Source organism: Conger conger, chromosome 14, assembly GCF_963514075.1.
Source record: "Conger conger chromosome 14, fConCon1.1, whole genome shotgun sequence".
Lineage (NCBI taxonomy): Eukaryota > Metazoa > Chordata > Actinopteri > Anguilliformes > Congridae > Conger > Conger conger.
The window spans coordinates 7,743,636-7,755,005 of NC_083773.1; the positions used below are offsets into that span (position 1 = coordinate 7,743,636).

At 46.9% G+C, this 11,370-nt stretch overlaps 1 protein-coding gene across 2 annotated transcripts; it reads left to right on the forward strand.

Annotated features, from left to right (window-relative positions):
- Positions 1 to 1,549: 1,549 nt before the first annotated feature.
- Positions 1,550 to 10,720, forward strand: LOC133110737 (peripherin-like). 2 transcript variants are annotated; one of them, XM_061221013.1, is made up of 9 exons: positions 1,550 to 2,200; positions 5,961 to 6,021; positions 6,378 to 6,473; positions 6,741 to 6,902; positions 7,375 to 7,500; positions 8,289 to 8,509; positions 8,799 to 8,848; positions 9,236 to 9,309; positions 9,860 to 10,720. In XM_061221013.1, the coding sequence occupies exons 1-9, from the start codon at positions 1,653 to 1,655 to the stop codon at positions 9,905 to 9,907; spliced, it is 1,386 nt and encodes a 461-aa protein (XP_061076997.1). In that variant the 5' UTR covers positions 1,550 to 1,652; the 3' UTR covers positions 9,908 to 10,720. The 2 variants fall into 2 exon arrangements, with proteins under 2 accessions (XP_061076997.1, XP_061076998.1); XM_061221014.1 differs by having other exon boundaries at positions 9,242 to 9,309.
- Positions 10,721 to 11,370: the final 650 nt, after the last annotated feature.

An 11,370-nucleotide genomic window follows, 5' to 3' on the forward strand; every position in this document is an offset into this window, starting at 1 on the left:
GCATATGTAGTATACTCTAAGATCAAAATAGAAACTACTATTTGGCAGACAACAGTGTGCACGGTGAAGACAGCATAATTTATGTAAAGGAAGCAAAGCCAAACTTATTAGTCTGTGTGAAATTATTATGTACCTTGTGATTATGTATGAAAAGATTTGGCAGAGAAGAATACAGGTTGACAATAGTGAAATAGTTTTCATTTGTTGTGTGAGTTACATCTTGTTGACGTGAATTAAAATGTTCACACAGCAGGCAGCAAACAAATTGGTTTAGAATGGCAAAAAAAAAAGATAATCCTAAAAGTAGCTTTTTAATGGAACGTCATAAAAACGTCTCCATTCTGATGTCCCATCATGTAGCACGTCTGTTTTTGTCAAGAGAATTAAACATTATTAAGTCATTAAGTTCCCGTTAACGTGTTGTTCTCATGTAACCGAGTATAAAGCGTGCTGATGAAGCAAGAATAAAAGCTGGCTTCGGAGGTGTGCTGCAAAGCGATAAATGTGAGTGTTTATTTTCGCGCACGTGCGCGAGGAACAGCCTGCAGTGCGGCCGCGGGGTTTATGGGAAGCGGAGGGTCCCGTGTGCGCCCAGCCCTCGCGCAGAGGACTCAACGAGTGTTCATTGCCATGCATCATGACCGGGATTATGCCGTGAAATTGCACAGTCATGGCCCACACGCAGTCTGCCTTATGGGACGTCGATACAAAGTTCCTGTTATTGGCTGAATAAAATTAATGATAAAACTGGGAGTGACAGTGGGGGCAAAAAAATACGCAGGGTGGCAATGCTGTCAAAAAATGATCAAATAAAAAAATGCAGCTGCCCGACTTTATTGGACAGATGATTTAATCTATAGACGAGCCTTGTTGGAAACAGGCTTATCTATTTTCTGATGTGACATTGGACCGTAGAGGTATTTTGTTATTGAATGATTGCATTTTCGGTTAGAGTTGTGGAGTTTTGTTGTGTCAAATATATCCTGTCTATTTCACATCAGTTAGTTGTTGCAAAGTTACTTTCTTGGAACAGGCATTATTTCACTCTCAAGTGCAGAACACTAGACCAATGGAATATGCATTTTTGCGCGTGAATAAGATGAGTGGGTGAGCTTTATTGATAAAAGTACGATCACACTAATCAATAGATGAAAAGCAAAGGACAGATGGATAGAAGGGAGGGGAGGATGATAGCAATAATCTAAACGCACAAGCGGGAATAGAGAGAATGTCGCAGAGCCGATGAATTTGAAATGAGGACGTGTGCAGTCCGTGTGGCGATGGAGAGATCTTGAGAGAACATGCATTGATCTGGGCGGCGGTCCTGGGACAGATGGGAGGGGCTGGTGGGATAAGCGGAGACGGGAGGGGGGGGGATGAGGGGAGAGAGAGGAGGGGCTTGCGGTGCGGGACCCTGCATTGAGCGATGATGGATGGCAGGAGAAGAGAAGGCTGTGATGTCAGAGCTGGGGAGGGGGGGGGGGAGCGGGTCTGACTCCAGCCTATAAAAGCCCGGCTCCTCACAGCCAGGCAGACTGTCGCTTCCCGTCCTGACACAAGCTCCCCGGGAAACCTCAGCGAACCGCGCCGCCGAGCGAGAGAACCCACCCGCCGCAGACGAGAGAAAATCGGAAGAGAGCGAGAGAAGAGCCATGAGCCACTCCTCCTCCACCATGCGCAACTCCGGTTCCGCCTCCACCTCCTACCGCCGGGCCTTCGGGGGTCCCGCCCCCATGTCCTCCTTCTCCCCCGTCTCCTCCCGGATGTCGTACGGCGGGGGCCGCTACCTCAGCTCCATGCCCCCCTCCCTGGCCTCCCGCTCGTCCGGCTTCCGGCTGCGCTCCAGCAGCTCCCCGGCGCCCCGCCTGTCCTACGACAAGGTGGACTTCACCCTGGCGGAGGCCGTCAACCAGGAGTTCCTCAGCACCCGCAGCAACGAGAAGGCCGAGCTGCAGGAGCTGAACGACCGCTTCGCCAGCTTCATCGAGAAGGTGCGCTACCTGGAGCAGCAGAACGCCGGGCTGCAGACCGAGCTCACCCAGTACAAGGGCAACAAGCAGGAGCCCAGCCGCGCCGACGAGCTCTTCCAGCGCGAGCTCCGGGAGCTGCGGCAGCAGATCGAGCACATGGGCAAGGAGAGGGACGGCATGCAGGTGGAGCGCGACAACATGGCCGAAGACCTGGCCCTGGTGAAGCAGCGGTGAGCATGGGGTCTGGTGGGGGGGGGGGGGGGGGGCAGGGAGGTTTGGGGGGGAGTGGGGTGTGATGGTGGGGGGGGGGGGGTTTGCAGCAGCAAGGAGTAAGGGGTCTGGGCATGCAGTAAAATGTCCTGTTTTGTATTTACTTTATTTAGTTAGTTGTATCCCTCCTGGGCACATGTAAACTTGGCTGAAATTAATGCTCAGCATGTTCCAGTGTATCAGAGGACTCAGAGGGGTAACAGTCTGTGTTCCAGGGCGAATAAGGGTCTGGGACTCAGCAGGTTGTAGGGGGGCTGGTTTGGGGGGAGGCGGGGGTGCAGACAGACCCGGTCCTGTGCTTTAAGACCTGAGCAGGCACAAGAGAGAGAGAGCAGAAGGACTGAGGAGGGCTTGTGGTTTGTTGTGGTCAAGAGGCTTCCTACCGTAAAACCTTCACAAACGTCCCGATGTGGGATAGAACAGGCTGTCCCTCCGTGCCACACCCATCCCATTCGGGGAGTGGGGAGTGGCACGTTTCAGGAACTCTGACGCAGTACTCTCCACGATCACATTACACATGCGCTGCATTCAACACGCGTTATATTCTAAAGTTTAGTGTTTTAAAGTTTTTTTTTGGTTTATTTGATTTTATTTGACTTTATTAATAAAGTGCTGACATGCTACTTGATTTCTTGTCTGTTAAAACGGACTGTTACGTACAACATGCAAGAATATACAGATGATTCAGCAAAACAAAGACTTTTTATTTTGTCACTATATTTGACCAGACTAACACATCTTTAAAATCTTACATCCTTTTTAATTACGTTCACTGAGCGGGCACTTTCAAAATAGAACGGCAGCAAACGACTACTGTTCGTGTTTAAGAAGGGTCAGCGGCTAATGAAATCATAGGGCTAGTGCATCAAACAATATGTATTCGTCTCATTATCAATAACGCAGATATCATCCTGAATAAAGTAAGTCCAAGTCAGTACATTTCTCTTTCATTAAACTAAGAAGAATGAGGGCTGCAGCTCCCCTAGCAGGTGTACTGAAGCGTTTCATGTGAGTGTTGTGGAGGCTGATTGTGGGGCTCTGATACGCTCGGGCTGTGAGCTGGGGGTGTGAGCTGTGAGCTGTGGGTGTGAGCTGTGAGCTGGGGGTGTGAGCTGTGAGCTGTGGGTGTGAGCTGTGAGCTGTGGGTGTGAGCTGTGGGTGGGAGAGATGCTGACACGCGTGCTGCTCGTGAAGGACACGCCCGCATCATGCAGACTGGAGTCAGTAGCCCCCTCCTCTAAAGGATGACAGGAGGAATAGATGGGTGGTGCAGAGGGAGGAGCTGGAAGTGTGTTTGCGTGTGGGGGGGGGGGGGGGGGGGCGGGTGGCGGGCACATGGTGCAGTGGGAAGATGGGGGCGGGGAGAGAAGGGGAGGGGGGGGGGGGGGGAGGGGATTCATGCGGAAAATAGCATAGCATCAGGGGGACAAAAAAAAATCAATGATGCCCCATCATAGATCCTGCATTACAGTCTCCCGGGCTGGACTGTCAGGGGCACCATTAGAAGCAGGGCTGCAGCACTGGGACGTGAATTAAAGATGATCCTGGCTCTGCTGTCCCGCCCACCGGGCTGTTGCGTAACAGGGGCTGTCGGGCCCCCGGGGGGCGGCGCTGCTGCAGGGGTACAGACTGGGAGCTGCCCAATTACTGAGCGCATGAGCCAGACCCATCGTGCTCCTCGTGTGATTGGATCCCCTTCGGAGCGGACATACTGCACAGCACCGCAAGGCAAGCCAGCTCATGTCTCTGCGTCTACAATTACTACGGAGGCTTTTGCCGCTCAGAACAAACTGAACGCACTGTATAATTGTGTATTTTGTTTCTTTTGGATGGCACCAAACTTGCACAATGTGTGCACATACATGTACATATTCACAGCTGTGGTTTTACACTGTTTTCTACAGCAGCAGCACTTTTCCATAAGAATAAGTCCAGTCATTTCAACACGGCCATTTCTATCACATCTTGTCCTATTACATCATAAAACCGCTTGATACAATCCATACGCTAATAATAATAATAATAATAATAATAATAATAATAATAATAATAATAATAGTAATAATAATAAAATGCCTCTGTTGTCACAAGGGATCTGTTGCCCCCTCCAACCTATAGGAAAGGCTAAAATTATTTTGACAGATTGAGTAGAGCAGGAGGAAGCATTGTGTCTTGGGGAGGGGGAGGGGAGACTGGACAGGAGCCTTAAAGAGGGCAATCAACTCCATTCATCATTGTGTAAGTGACCCCTCTCAGCCGGCTCTCCCGATCCTTTAACATGATTTTGAACAGGGAGATGGGTCTGATGGCCATTTGCCAGCTGCTACCTCTCGTGTTGACACAAGTGGAACCTGGCAGCAGATTAATTCCCACCGCCGAAAGCTTTTGAAGAGTATCACTTACTCATTTGATTTAGGTATAGTCTCTTTAAATGCACTACTCTAAAAAAATGCTCTACAGTCCAAAAACTAGAGATGTACTCCACAATTGATCACATTTGTATGTATGATATTTCACCCTCTCACACTGCTTCAGCGTTGATACTCTGTGTTATCCAACAAGCCAGACAATGTGGCAGGGAAGGCAGTTTAGGGTTTAGATTACCCAAGGCTAAAAGCAGGGCTTAGATTACTTAAAACAGAATGCCTGATCTGGCATTTCTTGTTACCTCACATACATTACTCTGTCCTGTATTGTCCACTATCTGCAGTCACATACTCATTTTTACTGTGCTTCTGTCCTGACATTTCTGAGCATCATGATGCAAAGGAAACGTGTATTTTTGGTACAAGCATATCCCACTAAAGTTGTTTTGCTACTTGTAGAGCCTTGTTTTTTTGTAAAATTGGATTTGCTGTTCCATGTTTGAAACCAACTGTACATACCTGTAGCTGATTTATAGATGGAAAGCAAGATACTGAATATATATATATATATATATATATATATATATATATATATATATATATATATAAACCTTTATTTGACTAGGAAGTCACATTGAGATTAAAACATCCTTTACGAATGAGACCTAGCCAAGACAGGGTCAAATAGCGGCATAACAAAATCACTATCACGAGACCATGACAATACAATACTATCCATAAGAATGTAGGTATATACAATTCAAAGAGCATCACAATACACACAGTATGACAGAACCTTAACACGTGGCGGTGAAATGAACTCATCAGTGTTACTTAAAACAATTACAGCTAATAATGGAGAATATCCATTGAATGATTTTAAATCATTTAATGAAATAAAGGAATCAAGTTTGAGCTTAGCCTGCAGCTCATTCCAGGACCAAGGACCACTGTAGGACAAGCATGCTCTTCCATCCTCTGGACGAAAAAAAAGAGGGGACTTTGAACTGAAGCCATTTGTGTGATCTCAGGTTATGACTGCTTTGCACAGATAAAAACTTCAGACTTGAGTATACCGTATCATTTAGTATGTAGAGAAACATAGAGACAGTGTGTGTGTGTGAGTGTGAGTGTGTGTGTGTGTGTGTGTGTGTGTGTGTGTGTGTGAGAGTGTGTGTGTGTGTGTGTGTGTGTGAGTGTGTGTGTGTGTGCTTGGCTTTGGGTGTGTGTGTGTGTGTGTGTGAGTGTGAGTGTGTGTGTGTGTGTGTGTGTGTGTGTGTTTGTGTGTGAGTGTGTGTGTGTGTGTGTGTGTGTGTGTGTGTTTGACTTGGTCTCCCCCTCCCTGTCCCTCCAGGCTGGAGGAAGAGACACAGAAGCGAGCTGAAGCTGAGAACAACCTGGTCCTCTTCCGCAAGGTAAACTCACACAACACGGACACCGCACAGCTTACTAAGTATTGTGCTTTTGATTGTGAGAGACTGGTAAATCCCACGTAGACTGTGCAGTACCTGAGAATACAGCCACTTTAGCCCCGTGTGGATAAGTAATTAAGAAGGGAATATGTTGGTTGTTTCGCGTAAAAAAAAAATATATATATATATATATTTTGCCATACCCCTGCTCATGACTGACAGCCTATGGGCAAGTTGTGATTCCACAAAGTCTAGGAAGCCTGAGTAAAACGGAGACATATGAGCTGGCATGGCGTGAGATTATTCCACTGACGGCGCTGTTGCAGCAGCAGTCACGATGACAGTAAAATGTTCTCCAGGATGTGGATGATGCCACTCTCTCCCGCCTGGAGCTCGAGAGGAAGATCGAGTCCCTGATGGATGAGATCGAGTTCCTGAAGAAGCTGCATGATGAGGTGAGCACCGCCACACCGCCTGTGCTGCTCGTCCTCAAAATCCTCGGCCAATCGACCGAGGAAACAACAAATGTAGCTAATTATCTGGAAGTAAAACCACTTTAATAATGAAAGCCGGCTACCGCTCATATGTGAAATTTTATGTAATCAATGGACAGCGAAACTCTCGAGAAATTGGCGCCTCTCTGTCGGCTGGCCTGCATGAGGGATTTCTTTCTGTGACCCCCCCCCCTCCTTGGCCTTTGCCCTCTGTTCCCACCACGTCAGGAGATCCAGGATGTGCACGTGACCGTGCAGTCCCAGCAGATGAAGATGGAAGTGGACACCTCCAGGCCCGACCTGACCACTGCCCTGCGCGACATCCGGGCCCAGTACGAGAACATCGCCGCCAAGAACATGCAGGAGTCCGAGGACTGGTACAAGTCCAAGGTAACACACGCGCGAACAATCAACAAAAATATGTACGTATACATAAACACACACGCATATACATATGAGCCAATGTCTGGCAGTCGGAGGGTTTGCCGGTTCGATCCCGCCCTGGGTGTGTCAAAGTGCCACTGAACAAGACACCTAACCCCCAATTGCTCCTGACGAGCTAGTTGGTACCTTTCATGGCAGCCAATGGTGTGTGAGTGCATGTGTGAGTGGGTGAATGAGAGGCATCAACCGTAAAGCACTTTGGATAAAGGCACTATATAAATGCAGAGCATTTACCATTTGAACACAATTAGCATTATGTAAACACATATATATGCACCCAGGTGCACACATATATAGTATGCGCACATGCACATTCACAAACAGATACACTGGATGCTTGTTTTCACACATATACACATAAACTGTATGTGTGTATGTTTCTGCGTTAATTTCTTCATGTGTTTGTGTGTCCCTGCAGTTTGCTGACCTGACCGACTCAGCCAAACGCAACAACGACGCTCTGCGTCAGTCCAAGCAGGAGTCCAATGAGTACAGGAGGCAGCTCCAGTCCCTGACCTGTGAAATTGATGCGCTCAAGAGCACGGTATGGCCACCTTTCCCCCCAAAAGCATGTACATGGTTACACAAGAGTCATCTGATATCCTCACAAGAACATGAGAGTGAGAGACGGGAATGCTCCACAAAGATGGCAGCCTGTAGGGTAGTGGTTAAGGTACATGACTGGGACACGGTTCGATGGTCCGATCCCCGGTGTAGCCACAATAAGATCCGCATAGCTGTTGGGCCCTTGAGCAAGGCCCTTAACCGTGCATTGCTCCAGGGGAGGATTGTCTCCTGCTTAGTCTAATCACCTGTACGTTGCACTTGATAAGAGCATCTGCCAAATGCCAATAATGTCATGTAAGAGATAATTCAGCCCTAATCCTGGCTGATTGTTTCTCCTATAGCATCAGGTCATGTCAGACAATGGCTTCCAGCTCCTAGAATGTAATGTATTTAATTGAAAACAACTATGTTGACTTTTAATTCCCCTAAGGATAGGCTAAATGAGCGCAATTCTTTTAACAACAGAAATGTTGCTGCTTCCCTCCCTCAATTAGTTTGTTCCATGCATGTGAAGTTCAGAAATTTGAGACCGAATCTGTAGTTTAGTGTCCATAGCACTGTGTAAAGCCTATGTACCTGCTACAGGGCTCCCTAGCCATTGTATGCATTGTAATTCATTCACTTTCAGCGCTGCAAGCAAATGCTTCTAGTCAACCAGCTTAATGTAGGTCTCATCGCATCCTGCTCTCAGTCGTTATTTTGACGTGTTTGTCTTGCTCTTCTCTCTCCGCTGACTAACACCGACCCCCCCTTGTGGCCGGGTAGAACGAGGCCCTGCTGAGGCAGATGAGGGAGATGGAGGACCAGTTTGGCGTGGAGGTGAGCGGGTACCAGGACTCTGTGTCCCGTCTGGAGGAAGAGATCCGCCACCTGAAGGACGAGATGTCCCGCCACCTGAGGGAGTACCAGGACCTGCTCAACGTCAAGATGGCGCTGGACATCGAGATCGCCACCTACCGGAAGCTTCTGGAGGGCGAGGAGAGCAGGTGAGGGAGGGAAGGCTGGACGGAGATCGAATACCAAGGAGGATGGACCAAACTAAATACGGGCATCGTCTTCAGAGATGCAGAGCCTGGAGCTTTCCACTCTTGCTTTTAATAGATGAATTAAAGTAGTTAATTCTGAGACAGTTAATTCATTTATACATGAGTTAGTGATGCTACCCTCAGTGACAAGAAGGGATCTATTTTTTTTAAGACATTTAAGACATTGTAGCTGAGTATAATCTTGTCCAAAATATCTGTCTGACACCATTACCATTCTTTCTGCCTCCAGGATTACTGTTCCCATCAATGTCTCATCTATGACTTCCCATCGTAATGCTGGTGAGTATAAAACACACACACACACACACACACGCACAAACACGGAAAAACACACACAGATGCCTCCATGGGAACCACCATGCAGGAACATACACATGGACAAACCAGCATGCATGCTTGTACAAAGACACACATGAGCACATACAGTGAACCATGACCTAGCTTTTAAGAGAAGCCCTGCCTACACAATCCTAGCCTCGTGCAACCTCAACCAACTGATTTGTAACCAAAAATGGCATCTCCTTCCTGTCAAAAACATCTGCGCAAAGGCACTTTTAGCTTTCTATCACGAGCACAGCTCTCCTTCGGCACAGTACGAGTAGTGCAGCTCTGTCTCATTCGCGCCACCTCTCGCTGCAGTCTGACGGCTGTCTTCCTTTTGTCCAGAAATAGATGACCACCACAACACCCCAAGCAAGAAAACTGTGGTGATCAAGACCGTTGAGACTCGCGATGGGGAGGTAAGTCTATGTGCTAAGTTGCAGAGCTCCACAAACTGTCTGATGGGACTTATGCGTCAACAGGGCTCTTATTCATAAAGCATCTTAGAACAGAAGTGCTGATCTGGGATCAGTTCAGCCTTCGCTCATAATGGATAACGGTAGGATACGGAGTGGAAACCTGATTATGGGTCAGTATTCCTGCTCTGGGGCACCTACCGTGACGGTACAGTAGTTTGGAAGTTTGGCAACGTCGCTTACTGCGGAATCAGATTTCTGTTAACATTATCATGCAAAATTGCATTGTTAATGTATTCATTCATGAAGTCATTCATTCATAAAAACATTGATTCCAAGAGTAAAATGTAAGACTTTTCAGTTTGGAACAAAAAGGAAAAGTAATTTATTTTCTGTGCCCATGCAAACTAATCATTGCTTTTGATACTTGATACTTGTTTTGTTTGATCTTTCCAATGAGCAAATTATCGCCATGCCATGCGTGTCTGGGTAATGAGTACAGGCCCTGATTTACACCTGCACCTTGTCTCCCCCCCTCCCGCCCCCCCGCCAGGTGGTGAAGGAGTCCAGGAAGGACAGGGATTCAGATAGGGATGATTAGACAGAAGATTGGCCGCTTGTTCCAGCTCCAGAAAAAGAAGAATGATAACAGAAGAATAACATTAAAAAAAAGAAGATTAACTGAAAATAAATAATTGAATGAAGAGTAAACTATGCCAAAATAGTACACGGTCACAACCAAGTCCACACCTTTCACACTCTCTCTGAGCTTAAGAAAGTTGTCGATTGTCTACAGTACTGAAGCTCAGGCCCAAGGCAGCTTTCTATTAGGCCCATGAGAAACCTCAGGCCAATTGCACCTCCGTTTAAAACCTCGACTCCTAATGGGGTTTGCTTTCTGCGGTGCGTCCATCTAACCATTCCTCACTGACAGCCATACTGCCACACAGATAGAGATGATTCCCAGCTGGCTCTGGCAGTCTCGAACAAGCTGGGGTTCCCGTCAGCCCTCTATCTGTTCCCTGGTTAAGTGAACTATAATGCATACCTCTGCCCTGAAAGTCTCTTCGGGTGCTCACCTTAAACAGCTGTGTTGTCGAGCCCCTAGTCCAGCAGGGTGGAGTCATGCTCAGCACCCACACACCCAGCTCAGACACACACTGCGAAAAACCTCAGGCCCTCTCAGCAGTGGGGTACAATGGCAGATAGAGAGACCAGCAACACTTCCAACAGACTTCTATTTCTGACACACAATCACTGCAGGAAGACTTGCTTTGCAATAGTTTGATGATGTGTGCTTTGGCAACCAAAAAAAAAAAGAATGAAATGAATAAAAAAAAAACTAAATGAAAATTGTAACTACTAATAGTAAATCTAAATGTGCAAATAAAGCCAACTGGAACAATGACAAGCATCCTGTTGACTTTTGTCTTGCTTTGTTGTGACTACCATATCTGTGTGTGGTAATGGTCTGCATGATGTTAAAATACACATCACAGCACAAGAAGAAAAAGAGTCTATGTACTGTATTTACTGAATAGCCTTTAACATTGTGTTTTAGAGTAGAGCTAAAAATACAGGTGAAACATTGAGGTACAGTCAGCAATGGTTACCCCACTATTATCCTAAAGAGAAGCGTACAGTGCTATTTTGGGGTTTCCTGTGTCCCTTCGAGACATAGGATACGCTATAACAGTGCCTACACAGTGAAGACACGTGGCCTCAACTTATTAAACCTGCCGCATCACATTTTAACAGGTATGGATTTTATTAGTAGTATTATCTCACATGCCGGTTCGTGAACATGTACACGTATATAGCTAGTACTCTCTGCAACCAGTCTAGCCTAACAGGGTTTCCGCGGTATTACTGACTAACGCTCTGCAACCGAGGCTATTCAGTTTAGTCAAATATATATACACACACACAAACACATACATCGGGCCTCATAAATTAAAGACAGATTAAACATCTTGCCGTCTATGTAACGTTAGTAATAACAATGAATGACCCTCATCGCCCCCCAGCTGCTGGAAAGCAATGAATCCGCAAAGAACGTGTTGT

Coding starts and splice junctions, on each gene's coding strand:
- LOC133110737 (XM_061221013.1), top strand. CDS start 1,653: ATGAGCCACTCCTCCTCCACCATGCGCAACTCCGGTTCCGCCTCCACC. Junction 6,903..7,374: donor AGGACTGGTACAAGTCCAAG/GTAACACACGCG, acceptor GTGTCCCTGCAG/TTTGCTGACCTGACCGACTC. Junction 8,510..8,798: donor CTGGAGGGCGAGGAGAGCAG/GTGAGGGAGGGA, acceptor TTCTGCCTCCAG/GATTACTGTTCCCATCAATG.